The sequence below is a fragment of the Eublepharis macularius genome, chromosome 14 (assembly GCF_028583425.1).
Source record: "Eublepharis macularius isolate TG4126 chromosome 14, MPM_Emac_v1.0, whole genome shotgun sequence".
In the NCBI taxonomy this organism is placed as follows: Eukaryota; Metazoa; Chordata; class Lepidosauria; order Squamata; family Eublepharidae; genus Eublepharis; species Eublepharis macularius.
Window position 1 is genome coordinate 72472334 of NC_072803.1, and position 19369 is coordinate 72491702.

At 47.2% G+C, this 19369-nt stretch overlaps 1 protein-coding gene across 1 annotated transcript in view; it reads right to left on the reverse strand.

The window, feature by feature from the left end:
• The window catches only part of DTHD1 (death domain containing 1), an 86697-nt gene extending 70017 nt beyond the window's left edge, over positions 1-16680 (reverse strand). The window contains exon 1 of the mRNA XM_054997287.1: positions 16312-16680. Within this exon, the coding sequence (XP_054853262.1) occupies positions 16312-16582 (271 nt within the window). The 5' untranslated portion in view covers positions 16583-16680. The remainder of the gene's footprint in view (positions 1-16311) is intronic.
• Between the last annotated feature and the right edge of the window lie 2689 nt (positions 16681-19369).

The window sequence follows — 19369 nt, forward strand, 5'->3', positions numbered from 1 at the left end:
GGCCCAATGCCAGCACTGGATCCACAGACAGACAGCAAGGGGTCTGGACAGGGAAGGCGTACGCACCATGTGGTCTGAGGGACCAGCTTAAATACCCCACAATGTACCCTGGGAATGGTGCCATACTTGGTGGTTCTCATGGATTAAAACAAAAACTTTAATGGGTTACTGAATGTCTTTAGATGGGCCACTTTAGAAATCTGATTGTGTTATAGTGACACCTCAAGAAGAGGGGACAAAGGAGGGAGGGGGAGATCTGAGCATGCTGAATGGATGTTCCAGCGGACAGGGCTTGTCCTGATGTCATCAGCTCTGGAATGCGGAGGTTTCTTTGAGATGCATTCTCTAAGTGCCTGGGATGGTTGGCACTTAGCTTCTTCTCCGGGGCGGCTCCTAAGATATGCAGAGCGGGGCGAGGTTCTCTCGCTGTGGACGTGGCGTGTCCGCTTCTCTGAAATGGCTTCCCAAAGCAGGCTTCTTCTCTCGGTCTTCTGGCTGCCTAAGAACATGGCCGTCGGCTGGGCATGGCTGGGGCTGGCTAGCAGGCTGCCCGGTAGCGAGGGCAAGCTTGGTGACCGGCCCGCGGGAGGCTCCAGGCGGGAACTAGCCAGGGGGTGCCTGGCCAGGCTCACTGGAGGTTTCCCTGGTCGGCACCCAGCTGCTAACAGCAGCTTGGGCCCAGACGAGGCAGGCTCCCATGGAGGCAGGGAAACAGCACGTAAAGCACAGTCCATAGCAGGGAACAGGCGCGATCCATGGTGGATGGCAATGCAGGCATGGGGCACACGTGTAGTGAAGTCCAAACACACGCTGGGAGGTCCAGATATAGGTCTGGGCAAGGCTGCCCAGGAAGAAAGTCCTTTGTGGAGTCATCCAGACATGGAATCAGGAAACTAACACAGTCTATTGTAGCAGCAAGGTAATTAACAAGCAGGCAGGAAACTGACACGTGTATTAGAGCGTGCATGTGCAGGGCAATCTTGGTGTAGCAGTAAAACAGCAACGCAGGAAACTCTGGCACAGTCCATGGCAGGCCTTAAAGCAGGAGAGGGGGCCTACTTGGCAACAATTCCCCCCCTCGGAGATCACGTGATGTCAGGCACATGGATCTCCGAACTTGGCTTCAAAGGCAGGATGAGTGGCACATCGGGTGGTCGAGTTCCGAGCGAAGTGGGAGAGGGAGGGGAAGGAGGGGGAGGTGTCACTTAAGAATTTGGTTTGGAGAACCACATAACCGAATGAGAGAGTTTGGATCAGCCAATGGGCTGCAGGTCTTTGGGTCCACACCAGGAGATGTGCTAAGTGCAACCGTTAGCATAAATAGCAATTAATTTAATTTAATTTAGTTTATTATATTTATATTCTGCCCTCCCTGCTTTCGCAGGCTCAGGGCGGATAACAACTACAAACACCATTAAAAACATTTAAAAACATTAAATATTACAGTTCATGCTGCATAGTGGTTCATACATGCCTCCGTGTTCGCATGGTGCGATGGTTTAACCCCCCCTTCACGGGGGAGGGGGCACTGCCCAGCGTCAGCCATATGCCTGGCGGAATAGCTCTGTCTTACAGGCCCGGCGAAATGCAAGCAAATCTTGCCGGGCCCTTGTCTCGCAAGACAGAGCATTCCACCAGGCTGGGGCCAGGACCGAAAAGGCCCTGGCCCTGGTCGATGCCAGGCAGGCCTCCCTAGGGCCAGGGACACTTAAAAGATGTTTTCCACCAGAGCGAAGAGTCTTCCGGGGCTCATATGGTGAGAGACGGTCCCTCAGATACGTCGGTCCCAGTCCGCGTAGGGCTTTGTAGGTTAACACCAAAACCTTGAACCTGATTCGGTACTCCACTGGCAGCCAAATGAGCAATTCATATTTATATACATAGATCAATTCATAAAATGGAGGTAATTCATCAAATTAAAGCAAACAATTCATGTGAGCATGAGGCTAAAAGCAAAAGCAATTCATAACGAATTAAAAGTACTAAAAGCAAGGAGCAATTAATATATGGGGAAAAGTGAAAAGTGCAAGCAAGGCATAGATCAGTTCATGGATATGAGATTAAAAGCGAAGCAATTCATAGGATATTCCACAAGTGATTAAAAGCAATACACATGAGAGTAAAACCAATTCAAAGCAGTGATAATAAAAGCAAGTGCAAGGAAACAATTCATGAGGGTAGGCGGCGGAAGGGCTCATGGGGGCAGAAAAATAAAATTCGCAATTAAAAGACCATACAGCCGAACTAAAACCAAGTTCATAAAGCTTAAAACCAATAATTCATGGGAGATAAATGATCTTTAGAAGAGACAGTTCATGAGGGGTCCTGGTTAAAACCCAATTCATAAACTGGTAAATAGGTTAAAATCAATGCGGCGGAGGGAGTCCGGTTAAAGGGACAATTCATAGAGTTAAAAGAAATTCATAGGAAGAAAGTTGATAGGGGGTGATTAAAAGATCCCAGTTCATGGGAGGATCATAGGCGCACTTGCAATAGACAGCGTGAGGGGTTAACTCGGGGCTAAATTCATAGGGGCGAAATTCATGAAAGGCAATGGAAAGAAATTCATGGGGAACTAAAAACAACCGAGCGGCAAAGGTCACAGACGGCTCAGTCCGCAGTACAGCTGCTGGACTGGGTTGCGTATTTACAGGAACAAGCAAGCTTAGTCCATGTGTCCCAAAACACCCTTCCACCCCCCCTTGCTGTCCGCGTCAATCCGCAGAGCAGGGTCGGCGGGCGGCGAGAAGGGCTTCAGGCACACAGTTCCTAGTCCTCATGGAGGTAGCGCCACTGGCGGTCATCCGGGGGCGAGCTGTGGGTCGGGAGGCGGAGAAATACGTCCACCCCTAGTCTACAAGAGGGCCTCGGAGCGGTGTCCGGCAGCAAAGCGTCCATGGGGCCGGTTCAGAGTCCATACATGTAAGCATAAATACACAAGCACAGTCCATAATGACATAAGCAATAGAATAAGCAAAGGATAAAATAGGCCACCGAGGGCAACAGTTAGGGCAGGAGGAGTTCAGGATTGTAATGAGAGCAGAGTCACCTGGGCTCAGGAGCACATGGTCTGCAGCTGCTAGAGGAGGTAAGGGCTTTTTGCCTTTCTTGGCTGTGGTGGGTTAAGCTGAGAAGCTAAGGGTGGTCCTCTCTAGCTTTGGGGCTTTTTGTGTGTAGTTTTGTGTTGATTTGAGTGTAGTTTTGAGGCTGAGTGTGTTTGGGCTTGATTGTGTTTGAGGGTGAGTGTGTTTGTAAGGCTGCTGGGGGTTGCTGGAGTACAAGCCACACACCCCCTTTGTGCTCACCTCCTGTGCTTAGCAGGAAGTGACCTTTTGCATTGAAAAGGCAACTGCTGGGCAGGGGCGCGAGCCTTTGGCGCTAAAGGGCTCTTGGCCTGTGGCTCTTAGCCGGGGGATCATAGCCGTTTTCTTTCCTCTTAGTGTGTTATTCCTAAAACAGAATAATGAAGTCAGAATGCCAGCAGGGGGTTGGGGGCTTTCCAGTGTATTGCACTGAGTGTCACATGTATGACTATCTGCCTTCTGGTCAGAAGTCCTGGATGTGTGCTCGCTGCAAGGAGCTCCTGGTTCTCAGGGAACGAGTACGTACCCTTGAGGCCAAGGTGGCTGACCTGGAGAAGCGGAGACAGTTAGATAGGCACGAGGACAAGATTCTCAGGGACAGGACAGATGTGTCCCACTCTAAAAATGGCAGCGTTCTTGTTGTCAAGGAGAATGAGGATCTTGTGGAATCAGGGCACCGTATTGAGGATAAGGGGAACATGCCCTCAGAAGGGACCTCTTCTTCAGTTGGTGAGCAGGTTTCCTTTCGCATCAAGGAACCATCCCTGGGTGGGGCGGGAGGGAGGCTCTTGGTAGTTGGTGATTCGATCCTTAGACAAGTAGATAGCTGGGTGGCACAACCGCGTTCTGACCGTATGGTGACTTGCCTGCCTGGTGCGAAGGTAGCGGACATTACGCGTGTTATAGATAGGCTGGTAGATAGTGCTGGGGAAGAGTCAGCGGTCGTGGTCCATGTTGGAACCAACGATGTTGGGAAATGCAGTCGTGAGGTCTTGGAACAAAAATTTAGGCTGTTAGGCAGGAGACTCAAGGCCAGGACCTCCAAGGTAGCCTTCTCAGAAGTGCTACCTGTTCCACGCGCAGGGCCAGAGAGACAAACGCAGATCAGGAGTCTCAATGCGTGGATGAGACGATGGTGTAGGGAGGAAGGGTTCAAGTTTGTTAGGCACTGGGATTCTTTTTGGGACAAGCGGGAGCTGTACAAGAGAGACGGTCTCCACTTGTCCCGAGAAGGAACCCGGCTGCTGGCACTTAAAATCAAAAAGGTGGCAGAGCAGTTTTTAAACTAAATGCTAGGGGAAAGCCGACAAGAGATAAAGTGTCTCTGGTTCAGGATGGTTCATCTCAGAGAGATGAAGGGCTAGGTATAACACTTCTACAGGGAGATAGATTAGAGTTGTCAACTGAGATGGAGACAAACAGTGCAGATGACCTAACTACGTCTCGAGGCAAAGTGTGCCGGGGAAGTTACAGGTGTTTATATACAAATGCTAGAAGTGTCCGAGGTAAAATTGGGGAGCTGGAATGTTTAGTGTTGGGCGAATCCATAGACATTGTGGGCATATCAGAAACTTGGTGGGATGAGGAAAATCAGTGGGACACGGTGATTCCTGGATATAAATTATATCAGAAGGATAGGGAGGGAAGGGTTGGTGGTGGGGTGGCTCTATATGTCAGAGAAGGTATACATTCCAGTAAGATTGAGAAGGTAACTGAATTAGATTCGCTTCTGGAAATGCTATGGGTTGAAATTACGGGCCCAAATGGAAACTTAACTGTGGGAGTTTGTTATCGCCCTCCAGATCAGAAAATAGAGGAGGATTATAAAATGATGACAGGATTAAAGATGGCTGCTAAACAAAAAAACTGTGTTGTAATGGGTGATTTTAACTACCCACACATTGACTGGGCCAATGGGTGTTCGAATCGGGGGAGAGAAAGTGAGTTTCTAGACTGTCTCAATGACTGTGCTATGGAACAGATGGTTACAGAACCTACTAGGGGAGAGGTGATCCTGGATTTGGTCCTCAGTAATGCTGAAGACCTGGTGAGAGATGTAAATGTGATTGCACCACTTGGGAACAGTGACCATAATGTTATTGAGTACAACATATGTATAAATAGGAAATTGCCAAATAAGACCAACACAGCCATGTTTAACTTCAAAAGGGGTAACTTTTCTGAGATGAGGGGGTACGTGAAGAAGAAACTGAAAGGGAAAGTAAAAAAGGTCAAAACACTTGGGGAATCTTGGAGACTATTTAAAACTACAATCCTGGAAGCTCAAATTAAATATATACCGCTGGTTAGGAAAGGCACAAATAGGTTTAGGAAAAGGCCAGCATGGTTAACAAGCAATGTAATAGAAGCTGTAAAAGGTAAAAAGGATTCTTTTAGGCAGTGGAAAACTAGTCGGAGTGAGGTTGATAAAAAGGAGCATAAGCTGTGGCAAAAAAAGTGCAAGTCTGTGATCAGACAGGCAAAAAGGGAATATGAGGAGCATATTGCAAAGAACATAAAGAAAAACAATAAACAATTCTTTAAATATATTAGAAGTAGGAAACCAGCTAGGGAGGCCGTGGGGCCCTTGGATGACCAAGGCGTAAAAGGATTACTAAAGGGTGATAGGGAAATGGCCGAGAAGCTGAATGCGTTCTTTGCTTCTGTCTTCACTGTGGAAGATAAGAAGTGCATGCCCACTCCGGAAGCACTGACTTTGGGAGGGGTTTTGAAAGACCTGAGTCACATTGAGGTGACGAGAGAGGAGGTTATGCGACTGCTAGATAATTTAAAAACTGATAAATCACCGGGCCCAGATGGCATACATCCAAGAGTTCTGAAAGAACTCAAGTGTGAACTTGTAGATCTCCTCACAAAAATATGTAATCTGTCATTAAACTCTGCATCTGTTCCTGAGGACTGGAAGGTAGCTAATGTTGTCCCCATCTTTAAAAAAGGTTCCAGGGGAGATCCGGGAAATTACAGGCCAGTCAGCCTGACGTCAATACCGGGTAAGTTGGTGGAAACTATTATCAAAAATAAAATTAGTGGGCACATTGATGACCAAAAGCTGATGAGGAAAACTCAGCATGGGTTCTGTAAGGGAAGATCTTGTCTCACCAATCTGTTAGAGTTCTTTGAGGGAGTGAACAAACAAGTGGACAAGGGAGACCCGATAGATATTGTTTATCTTGACTTCCAGAAAGCTTTTGACAAAGTTCCTCATCAAAGGCTCCTAAGTAAGCTCAGTAGCTATGGGATAAAGGGCCAAGTCCTCTTGTGGATCGAAAACTGGCTAATTAATAGGAAACAGAGAGTGAGCATAAACGGGCACTTCTCACAGTGGAGGGTGGTGAGCAGTGGGGTGCCACAGGGGTCGGTATTGGGTCCAATGCTTTTTAACTTGTTTATTAATGATTTGGAATTGGGATTAAGCAGTGAAGTGGCTAAATTTGCAGATGACACGAAATTGTTCAGGGTGGTGAAAGCCAGAGAGGATTGTGAGGCACTCCAAAGGGATCTGTCGAGGCTAGAAGAGTGGGCATCCATGTGGCAAATGAGGTTCAATGTAGCCAAGTGCAAAGTAATGCACATTGGAACCAAAAATCCAAAATATAAATACAAGTTGATGGGGTCTGAACTGGCGGAGACTGACCAAGAGAGAGATCTTGGAGTCATGATAGATAACTCACTAAAAACGTCAGCACAGTGTGCGACTGCCATAAAAAAAGCTAATGCTATGCTAGGGGTTATTAGGAAAGGGATTGAAAACAAATCAGCCGGTATCATAATGCCTCTGTATAAATCGATGGTGAGGCCTCATTTGGAGTACTGTGTACAGTTCTGGTCGCCACACCTTAAAAAAGATATCATAGCACTGGAAAAAGTACAGAGAAGGGCAACTAAAATGATTAAAGGGTTGGAACACTTTCCCTATGAGGAAAGATTGAGGCGCTTGGGGCTCTTTAGCCTGGAGAAAAGACGACTGAGGGGAGACATGATAGAGGTTTACAAGATAATGCACGGGTTAGAGAAGGTCGAGAAAGATGTGTTTTTCTCCCTTTCTCACAATACAAGAACTCGTGGGCACTCTATGAAATTATTGAGCAGTCGGGTTAGAAAGATAGAAGAAAATACTACTTTACACAAAGGGTGATAAACACATGGAATTCGTTGCCACAGGAGGTGGTGGCAGCTACAAGCATTGCCAGCTTCAAGAGGGGACTGGACAAATATATGGAGCAGAGGTCCATCAGTGGCTATTAGCCACAGGAGATAGATGGTATTCTCTTTGTGGGGAGGTGGTGCTCTGTTGTCTTGGTGCTGGAAGGAAGGCAGTGGGAGGGCTTCTGGTGTCCTGGCCTCACTGACAGTCCTTTAGATGGCACTGGATTTCTAGCCACTGTGTGTGACAGAATGTTGGACTGGATGGGCCACTGGCCTGATCCAACATGGCTTTGCTTATGTTCTTATGTTCTTAATGATACAAGCGGTGGGACATCTGGAGTTGCTGGAGCTGTCGGCGGCTCCAACAGCCCAGGTAAAGCAGCGAGGCACACAACAGAACTTGGAAGGCCAAAATAACAACGATCGGGTGCAAAGCCAAATTATAAATTCCAGTAGCAGTGGGGCTCCAGCCAAAGAGGGTCTCCCACCACAAGTGCTCCCCGGTGGTCTTGATCCGTTGGGCCAGGTCCAGGATCTCTTTACCATTGTGGGATATGACCAAAGCAGTAGTGTTCCCGTCCCTCTGGATGCTCTGGAGGGTACGATGGAGCTGAGGATGGGTCAGGAGCTTGCGGATTAGCTCCAGACCGATGCCGAGGGAGATGGGCTTCACATGTCGATAGATGGAGGGTGCCACCAGGATCTCTTCTTGGATCCAGACCGGTACCGTGTAGATGAAGTCGCAGGCTGCCACCGAAGACAGGTTGCAGAAGCAGCGATTCACCCCCAGGATCACGGGCTTAAGATGGAACGAGTTCAGGATCACAAAGTCGCAGGCCGTTCGCACGCAGGCACATCCTTTTCCAAGATAGACCACAGTGGAGCTGTTCTCGCAGGCTACCTCGAAGGGGCACTCGTTGAAGGCGTTGACTTGTGGGGCTACACAGGGGTGATGTGGCGCGAAGGCTTGGTCTTGGCAAATGAAGCCGGTCTGGGCTCGATGCTGGCACCCTCGGAGGCTGACGAGCTGCCATCCGGTCGGGGTGAAGCGGGCCCAATGGTTGGGGTGGCGGGCATAGAGGACTTTGGTGTCGCTGACCTGGAGTCCCAGAGGCACCACTGGATACACATGGAATGACTCGTGCGCACTGACCGTTAATAGAAATAATTTAAGCTCCTGGGTGGTTGGTGAGAATGAGGAATTTACAAGGGACCACCAGGATTCAAGCTCCAGTTCAATGGGTGACAATCTGGGCATAATCAATCTTTTAATTTCCAGGGGCAAGTGCCCGTCCGTGGCTTGCCGAATTAGCCCCATGGCCACAGCCTGGTTTAATTGTTGGGCTTGCATACATGCCATGGCTATTGACACATTGCATTCAAAGGACTGCGTTCCCTTGAGCAGCAGAGAAAAATCTCTTTCAATTTGGCTCTCCCAGTTAACTAAAATGGAGCTGATCTCGTGTTGCCCATTTGAAATGGAATTTAGGGACTGCACCACTGGTTTACCTAAGTCTGAGATGCTAGTCGTGACGTGGGCAAACTTATTTGCGAGAGTCTCAATATTGACCGAATCCATAATTGCTAAGCCTCCAGCTGCAGGAGCAGTCCAGTCGGCAATGCTTCGTCTGGCACGCGAGAGAGGGGGAGGGGGATCGATCCACAGCTGTAACCATGCATTCCAACCCTTGCTACTGGCCTCCAGATAGGGAGCGCACTGCGGCAGCCTCTGGGTTATATTTAGCTCAGCTAAGTCTATGCGGATCTCCTTTAAAGACATTTGCGGGCGGACTAGAACTCTCTCTCAAATGTCAGTTTTCAAAACATGGGAGCCCACTATATGCGTGCCGCCTTGTCTCAATTGTTCATTGCTAGCAATCAAGGAGTCAATTTGGATGGCGTGGGTCTCCTGGGTCCGGATCAGCAGGGAATAATTGCCTGGTTCATGAGTCAAATTTACAAAGAGCAGCCCAAGCCGGTGAAATTTCTCTACTAGGGGCTTGGTTTGGCATTCGGGCGTCTGTTGAACCAGTATCCAATCAGGCGGGCCGTGTTTGGCTAGGTCTTCCTCTTTTACAATCCACGTCAGGTTCTCCCAGCGCTCTATAGCAAAGGAGAGAACCGTGCCAGAAGGGGGCATGACGGTGACCGATGCAGGTTCGGTGGTAGTGGTGCCTAGTAGGATGGTCATTCTGAAGGGGTCTCCTGCCTTCCATACTGCGGCCGACACTAGGATAACTTCACAGTATGGTCCGAAAGCCTCAGTGATAAACGGCGAGGTTTCAGGATTGGCAGGGGTGGTATATCTGCCTACCACCCGGACTGCGGTGGGGGCTGGCCTGATGCGGGGGAGGTGTAGGCACGGGATCGGGGCGAGTGGTGACACTGTATCGGTAGGCGAGTAGCACACTAGCTCTTGGGACATGGTTTGTACTCCCACACATAATATAACAAGCTCTGGGGGTCGGATCCACTGCTCTTCACAACTGCGGAAGATGGTGCGATCCGTAGGGATTGTCATATTACTCTGCTGCACCACCTTGCAGACCATCATTTCATTCTCTGCTAATGTATTGATACATCTCCAGTGGGGGTAGGGCATTAATTTGGACGGGCGTCCCTCTATTAGGGTGCCTGCCAGCACGAGCAAACACAGAGTAGCCAGGTGCCTCATCTCCCGTCCTTTCCTTTTTGTGGCGAGAATATCCTGGGGAGACCTGTGGGTATACGTACAGGTCTCCTGAGTTTGTTGCAGCACATAAAATAAATGAAGCGAAGTGAGGGAAAAGGGAGGGTGTTTTTCTGCCAGCACTACCTATCAGGCGGGGCTCGAACGAAGAGTCCCAGGGCACTAAGCGAGCCTTCCAGCTTGTTGCTCTGGGGAGCCCCTGTGCGGAGGCTCCTTCCTATAGCATGTATATTTCAGGGGGAGCGTTCTTACGTCAAGTGAGGGTTGGCTGTACGTTAGGCGGGATTATGCAAACTCGCCCCAGGGGTCCCTAATCGAACACCCTCTGCCTTCTCCCCTCCCCCACACCTACAGACCCGGTCCCTTCTCCCCAGCCCACCACCAACCCCACCATGCCCTGGTGCCTGCCAGCCTTCTCCTGCCTGCCTTCTTCTTGTGTAACTTCTCCCTGCCTCCCTTTCCCCCTCCCCTACCCCCATGCCTGCCTTCTCCCCTCCCCTCCCCCCACCCCCTGCAACATGCTCCATGCCTGCCAGCTGCTTGGTTTGCCCCACTGACAAGCACCCCGTGTCTGCCTGCCTTCTCCTGCCTGCCTTCTCCTGCCTGCATTCTCTCCTCCCCACCCCCACCCCGCTGCATGCTGCATGCCTGCCAGCCACCTGGTTAGCCCCACTGCCCTCACCTCTCCCTCCCTTTCCCCTTGCCTCCAGCCACCTGGTTAGGTCCCAAACGGGGCTGAAGCGGTTAGCTGCCAGCTTGTATGAATGTGCCAGGCTGTGTACCTCCCCTGTCTCCAGCAGTGCTCCTGTGGCTCCAGCCTCGGGTTGCCAGCTTCCAGGTGGTGGCTGGAGGTCTCCAGGAATTGCAACAGATCTCCAGGTCAAAGAGATCAGTTGCCCTGGAGAAAATGGCTACTTAGAAAGGTGGAATCTGTCATTAACCCTGTTGAGGGGCCTACTCTTCCCAAACCCTGACTTCTCTAGACTCCACCCCTCAAATCTCCAGGAATTTCACAACCTGGAGCTGGCAACCCTGTTCCAGCCACCCTGTTCGACCTGAAGGGGGCTGCACCAGATGGTAGCCAGCCATACGAGCGCACCTGGCTTCTTGCCTCCCTCCCAGAAGATGGGGGCAGCACACTGACATCAATTTAATTTTAAATCTGCATACTCGCCCAACATTTTGCATAGGATGCTTGCAAAACAAAGTGCCGGCGAACACCAACATTTCCACGCTGTTTGGTTTTAGGTGGATAGCCATGTTGGTCTGCAGTGGAACAGCAGGATTTGAGTCCACTGGTACCTGTAATTTGCTACTAGACTCAGATCTTGCACACTGCTCAGTGTTATTTTGGTTGTGCCTAATAAAAGTTAATACATGACTTTTGTGCTCAGATTTAGCCTCTCAAGGGTACTTGACTATCTCCAAATATTTCTGGAACCTAATATTGTTGTGTGCTTTTGCTCTGAAATGTTCTGACCAAAGGATTACAAGAAACGTATTCACTAAAGTTCCAGGTACATCATGGTTGATAGCCAGACAAGCTTTGCTCCTCTATAACAAAGTTAACCAAAGTTATGAGGGGCTGCTCTGGACTGGGTCAGAGCAATGGTGCATCCTTCCCGCAATGCTGTCTTACAGCAGGTCTCTGAGATCTTGGGCAAAGGTTTTTTTACCCTTCTAGCAAGAAATTGACAAGTGATCCCACTCCTAGATTTATCGCCCAGAGCACGCTGTCTGTCTCCTTCTTCAACAAAATACAAGACCTCCTTCGTTCCTCTTCTCTGTATAAAATATCGAATGAAGAGATGAAGGAGGGGAATAGAGTACTCCATCATATTGTAAAACTGGCTTTCGAGGTCAGAAAGGGAAGAAAAATAAACCCACAAAGTTCATGCAAGAATGTAACAGAGGGCTCAGAAATGGTACAAACAAGATCCTCTGGATATGTTCTCACAAGACGTAACGTTCTTCCAGTAATTTGGGAGTCCGTTTATGGGCATGGATGGAACCAAAACTTTCAACACAACATTAGAGAGTTAAACAAGCAAAGTCAGAACGGCGTGAACTTTGAAGGGCTTATTTTTCTTGCCTTTCTGACCTCGGCAGTCGGTTTCACGGTACGATGGAGTAGTCTGTTCCCCTCCTTCATCTCTTCATTTGCTATTTTATACAGAGAAGAGGAAGGAAGGAGGTCTTGTATTTTATTGAAAAAGGAGACAGCATGCTCTGGAGAATATGAAAAAACTAATACAGATTATGCTTGACCAATAGCGTGAGCCAGACTGAGTCCTTTTTTTCACAGAAATGCTTTTCTATTGCCAACTGAACTGCATAGTAATCCAAATTTAACTATAACTTATATTTATGCAAAAGCATTATAATATTGGCTATTTTTTGACCTGTTTCCTCATAATTCCTGAAATGGCATTTGCCTTTTTTGACCACCCAGACATGCAATAGTAGATGGTTTAATACTCCGTTCACCAGAAGCCCTTTGCTAGAAGTCAAGGCCAGCTCACATCACCTCAGTTTACATGCCAAGTTAGGACTTAGGCCTAGTTTGCACCACTTTGCACTTACTTATATTTAAGCTCCTTACTCATCATTTTATTGTTCATTCTGCCAATTTGCAAAGATGCTGTTTAGCCTCTTGAGTTTCCACTATCCTGAGACACTGAGTGCTATCCACAAATTTGCCTCAGAGCTGATTCAAGATCATACCAGTCCAAATCCTGACCCTTTGAGGATCCTGTAGCCTGCTTCTCTCCATAGGGAAGGCTTTATTTCTACCCTCAGCTTCATACTCTTTAACCAGTGATCAGTTTATAAGACAACTGTCTTCTTATCTCATAACAGTTTATTTTCCTCTGGATCCTTTGTCAAAAGCTTTTTTGGAAGGCGAGGTGTCTTTCCAATCAGTCCTATCTACCTGTTCCTTGATGCTACCAAATAATTTTAAAAGGCATGTCCAACTCCCATATTTTCTGTTTTTCCCCCCAAGTCTCTAGTCCTTATATATGATTCAGAGTTCATTGGACTCAATCAGCTTCCAGTCACCTGGGTTCTGGCAAATGGGTGTCCAGGAACTGGGATCGTTAACAGATACCTGCAGCTGCAACCACAAATAAACGGTATGCTTCTGATCATCTTAAGATCTCCTTGAAATTCAGTTAGCAATCCGAACTTTTAGAAGCACGGAGAGAAGCATTACTATCTTAGTAAAGAGTCCAGTAGCACCTTTAAGACTAACCAACTTTATTGTAGCATAAGCTTTAGAGAACCACAGCTCTCAAAAGCTTATCTTACTACATAAAAGGATAAGCATGTTTGAGATGACTCACCCATTTATCCTGGTGCAGGTGCAGTCCTGGCAAGCCTCTGAGTAAGCGGTTAGCCTGGCCTCCTCCATTTTAATACTAGTTTTATATATGGCTGCTTGTAATACGTTCAGGCCTCTGGAGTTCAAATGGCTGCTGTGTGGCCACTAGAGAGCCTCCAACAGTTGCTAAGTCCTGCCCGGGAGAACGTGGCCTGCATGGAATGCTGCACAGGAATGCAGACTGATTGAGAAGTGATTGGATTTACTATCCCTCCGACCCCAAAGGGATCCAGTGCAACAAAGGTCTCACAGAGTCAACCCCACTTAGCACATTCCCTTTCCTCCTCCTATGATGAGATCTCCTGTCCATGACTGAGGAGCTAATCAAATGACATTCATAAGTATATACAGTCGTTCCTGGGAAAGTACAGTCCCCACCTAAATTCATTAACTTAGCTCTGATGGACTTCATCAGCAAACTATCCTTTTGTGCAGTGCCAGAACTAGTTTTGCATTTGCATTCACACGCCCCGGCAGCTACCCATCAAGGCAATCAAATCCTTTGTTAAACCCAGGAACTGACCATTGGAGCCTTTGTTCTAATGGCTAGGTGGGCTCTTCCACCTCAGGGCGCATTTTACCTATAAAGGTAAGGTCCTGGCCCCATTCAAATTGTACACTCTTACTGGATCCACAAGTGCTGTTCCCTTGAGGTTTGCTCTGAGCCTCTTGCTCTCTTGGCCAAGGACGTGGGATGTTTGAAGCTTCTCTCTCTCTTCACTGCAGACTGGACTACTCTTCAGGAGAGGTAGATATATTCGCTCCCTCTCTCTATTCCCAATTTCTGGCTAAGTTTCCTAGGACTCTGTGTGTGTGTATGTAATTATTTCCCCCCAGTAATTTTGTGTGTATGTGCATGAAGCATTGTTCTTTAATAAAAATTATTGTTTGATGTTAAGAACCAGCCTCATCTGCTTCTTTGGGGAGGGAACTCTGTTAAAGTTGGTGATTGATCCACGCGGTTACCGGCCTCTCGCATAGCCATCCTCCTTGCTTACTAATTCCCCTACAAATTATTTATTGCAAGGAGACCACTTCTGGTAACATCTGCAGCCTCAGAAGGGCTTGCAGGTCAGCTCTGCCCTCCCCAGCCCTGACTGAGCCAGGCTAGTGTGGGGCATGCCCAGCTGGAGGAAAAGGGCCTGCCTCCCAGCCCTTCCCCGTTGCGATCAGCTGGCATTGCTGCCCTTCTCCAGCCCAGATTGGAGCACTAGGGAGGGGGCAATGCCAGGTCCAGCCACCCTGCCCTCCCCCTGCCCAGATTGGGATGTGGCAGAGGGGCAATGCCAGACCTGACCGCCCAGCCCTCCCCTTGACTGGATTGGGGCATGGAGGAGGCAGCAATGCCTGGCCCACCTGCCCTGCCCTTTCTAGACCTGTTGTATTTCCCCCACACACACACACACACAACGGGCTTTGTTGCTAGTGCTACAATAAAGTTGGTTAGTCTTAAAGGTGCTACTGGACTCTTTACTATTTTGCAACTACAGTCTAACATGGCTAACTTCTCTGGATCTATTACTATCCTAGTTTTAGGTGGTATTCACTCCAGCAACATAATCACTGGACCTAACAGCATTAGGTATATTGTCTCAGGCTTATTCACTTGTACAACATCCAATGTTATATGTGCCGTCAAATATCAACAGTGCCATTCGACTTTCTATATTGGATAAACAGACCAGTCCGTTTGCAAAAGGACATGAATCTGTTATAAAGCTCACATCATTCAAAAACCAGTGTGAGAATGTCTCCATCTGCCAGGACATTCCATTGCTGACCCAAGAGTAGCAGTTCTCAAGCAGAGAAACTTCAAAGGAAAATTACAACGGGAGAGTGCTGAAATTGAGTTTATTTGCAAATTTGGAACAATGGATTCCCCTGGGGATCGCACACAGATTTCTTGCATTTTTGTACTTCACATCCCTGCTTTAGCAAACGAATTTCAACATATGTTATAGTTAGCTTCCTGACACTAATGTACAATACCCCTCCTACCCTCTGCCTGGATTATAAGGACTCCTTCCTTTTTCTACTTCTTGTATCTGACAAAGGGAACTTTGACTTTTGAAAGCGCATTACCAGCCTACAAATGGACTAGCTACAGCCAGGTTTTGCTTTATTTTGGCCAATTCCACTGTTTACTATAGCTCCTACCCTGCATGGCTGTTGTCGATGCAGGTCATATGAACCACAATAAAGCCCTTTTGGTGATCAAAGGGTGCACTCTCTTACTCTTTTCACCAGAAGAAAAGCAGGTTGGCGCCAACCCAGTGTTTGAAAATGGAAGGATGGTTCAAGAGTCAAGACACAGAATCAAGGTCTGTTCCCAAATCTGATGTTCTTATATGACACTTAAAAATATATTGTTATTAAATTTTCAAATTGAATGGTAGTGTTTATACTATTCTATCAATTATTTGTTTTTAAATTATGTAAATACGTGATTTCACAAATAATCGAATACTTACTGAATTAAAAATAATTATAGGCTTATTATGTAAAAGCATTTCACATTGTGAAGAATCCTCACCATCCCACCTGTCCACAGCTCCACACAAAATGCCTTGCTGTAGGCTAAATATATATATTTAAGTATTTATAAGCTGCTTTTCTCCCCAAGGGGACTTAAAGTGGCTTACTTCTACTGCCCCCCCCCAATACAACCAAAACCCATCCAATATGACCAAATTTTATAGTACCTGCAGGGAGAAAAAGGTAAATTTAGCCCAGATGCTGTTGCAGGCAGCCAACAACCAAGGCTCTTCCTCACTTCCCCCTAAAGAAACTTAAGTAAACTGATATCTGTGGAAGCTTTGTAAAAGTGAAACTTGTCTGCTAGAGATATCTGTAAAAGGTTGAGAACAGCTTGCATACTTCTATACATAGATGTTGCTGCCAGATTAATTCATTTATGAGTATATTTAAGAAGGGACATTGGCTACTACATAGTAAAGACATTCTTGATTTACAAATTCAGCTTCACTTGCCTTGGCTTGGAATCTGTTGCCAACCTTTTTCCTGAACTGTACTCAGCAAATGACAAGTGTTTTTGAGAATCTTCGTCGTGCTCTCCAGTTGTTGGCTGAGGGCTTTGACAAGATCCAGAAGGAGAGGCATCAGTTTGAGACTATAGTCTACTATTTTCTCTTCATTTTGATGTTCACTTTGGTGAAGCAGCTCTCTTAACATTAAGTTTTGTTGCCAGATCTGATCCAGTATTTGATCTACATTCTCCATGATGGCTTCTGTGGCTTCCATGCCCAGCTCAGAAAATAATTTTACAAAAGTTTCCCTTTTTACAAAAAAGAGAGAACAGTTTATAGAGATTATCCTCACGTTACTTCTTACTAAGCCTGAAAAAATATTACACCCTAACCTTATTGAAAAATAAGCACCAGGCAGTGAAACACTGAGTTGTTGTTGACAATAAGTTACTAGGTGACAAGGGGAGTGAACTTCCCGGAATCATAGACCTGAAGTACAAAGAACTGCCTTGTAATTTGAACTCTGTTGTTATAAAAGCCAAGCCCTCTTAGAAGTCCAGGGAGGTCCAGACCACTTCCAGATTTTGAGGCCCCTAGTTGTACTTAAAAATAGTACAAGGTGGAGACGAGGTGTGAAATGCATCAAATACCAAAATAGTAACAACTGTCTAAATCTGAGCCTGTCTCTGAACTTGAGGCCCAGGTCAAAAGGCACTTCTGCTCCCACCCCAATGGCCCTGTTGAGAAGAAATAAGTTGTCTTAAAAGGTTTATGGGCAACTCTGTTGGCTGCATTTTAAAAACTTTATAATGAATATGCAGTCCACAAATCATATAAGCCCGTGTTGGTGGAGCTAATGTGACATACAGTGAAATCCTAAGCATGTTTACATAGGCCTCTCTTTCAGTGTCTGTATGATAACCCTCTGCCATATTTACCTGAAAGGAACACTAGGTTTTTTCTCATATGTCATCAGATACAGTTATGTATAGTACTAAAAACTTTGGCATGTAACCTTTTTTGTGGGGACATCACGTATGGGAAAGTATAGTTTTTCTTGGACATTGTCTCTAGTACCACCAGAGCAGTTAGATAAATGTAGACTCTGGTCTACACTCCACCCTTCATCCCAAGATCTGAGATGCTGATGAAGTGTAACCTCCTTTGGCTCTGAGTATGAGACAAACATTCAAAGGACTGAATTCTTCTCTGGCTTGAATGGTAAATCTAGTCCAGAGAAAAATTGCCCCTTCCTCCTAACTTCCAGTCTAGTTTTGCCATGTTTATTGGGAGTGATGTGGTGGCAGCGTGAGCCAATTGACAAGAAAAATGTTCTTGCGGCACCATCAGAGGTGCCAGATTGCCTGTCCCTGTATTCTGGGCTCCCTCTGCCACTCAATGGAACAGCAGTACCAAAAATGGGGTGGGGAACCAGCATTGTATGATGTATGCTGTAACTTATTGTTGCTTGATGCTCTAGAAAACCATAGATATTTGGGAAATTTCTAAAGCATCACTTACATTGTGATATCACTTCCAGGTATACAACTGGAAGTGAAATCACAGTGTAGAGTTTCCAGGTATCCCAAAGCCCAAACCAGGGAACTGGGTGTGGGGTTAAGAGGACATACACATCTGGAGGACATCCTTGTCATGCCGGGAATGGTGTTATTTCCAGTGTGACAAGGAAGTGAAAGCCCCTATGTGGGGCTTATTTGATAAGATTGGGTGCAAAATTTTATCAAATCAACCTCAAATTTCTCAAACCAACAACCACAACCACAACTACAACTGCATTCACAATCACAATCACAATCACAATCACAATCACAATCACAATCATCATAACATTTGATTTCTATACCGCCCTTCAGGACAACATGACACCCACCCAGAGGTGTTTACAAAGTATGTTATCATTATCCCACAACAAACACCCTTTGAGGTGGATGGGGCTTAGAGAGCTCCTAGAAGCTGTGATTGACACAAAGTCACCCAGCTGCCTTCAAGTATAGGAGTGGGGAATCAAACCTGGTTCTCCAGATTAGAGTCCCGCGCTCTTAACCACTACACCAAACTGGCTCTCAGGGAGCCCTGTGAAGTCCAGGAGCATGCCTGCCTCCAGGCATGATGTCGTCACTTAAGGAAGTGATGTCATCACAGCTGGCAGAAGCATGCCTGCAGCATGCTGGCCTGGGAGGATTCTTGACTCCTGAGTCCCATTTCCCGGGTCTTTCTCTCCCACTGTCCAGGTGAGTGGCAGCAGGGGGCAGAGGCTGAGAGCGGGGGGCTCCCCCACCGGGAGACCTGGCAGCCCTAAATGAAGTAGTTTGGACACGTTGCTATTCAGCCTAAGTTTGTGACGGGTTTCGGGAACAGACTCCATGGCAAGCTGCTTTCTACTGAACCCCTCCTCTCATGGAGCTTCACCACAGAGAAGAGGTCCAAGAAGCACATGCATCAAGCTAAGAGGCATGCAGGTGAGTGGCAGAGTGAGAGAGTGAATGTTTCTTGGAGCTGTACCTGCTCACTCAGACAGCCCCAAAATGGCAACAGAAGCTAAGAACAGTTACAACATTCTTTGTTGACTTCAGGGCATTGGTATAGGGTTGCAAGGCCTGCTGACTGTTATGGAGAGACAAAGGAAAATTGTGCCTGAGTCTGGAAGTGATGTCACTTTCAGATGATGCTCTAGGAATCCCCCAAATTGCTATGGAAAATACCATAGAGACTGTTGGGACTCCTAGAGTGCTGTTTGTCACATCCTTGTTTGGATGCAATTCCATGCCCCCCCTGCCCCCCCACATTTTCTCCTGCTGAGATGATCTGCGTAAGTGGGCAAGAGAGTGGATTAGTGGGGTGGGCAGGTGGCAGCCCTACATGAGTATCTTTTTCCTTTTCTCTGTGGTAGGAACGAAGTCGGCCATGACAGTGGTGGGCCTACCAGTAACTCTGAGGCCCCTGCAAGTGCCTGATGGAGCCCACTCTTGATCCTGGTCTTGTGTGGGATAGGATTGCCAACTCCAGCTTGGGAAATCTTTGGAGACTTAGGGGCAGTGCC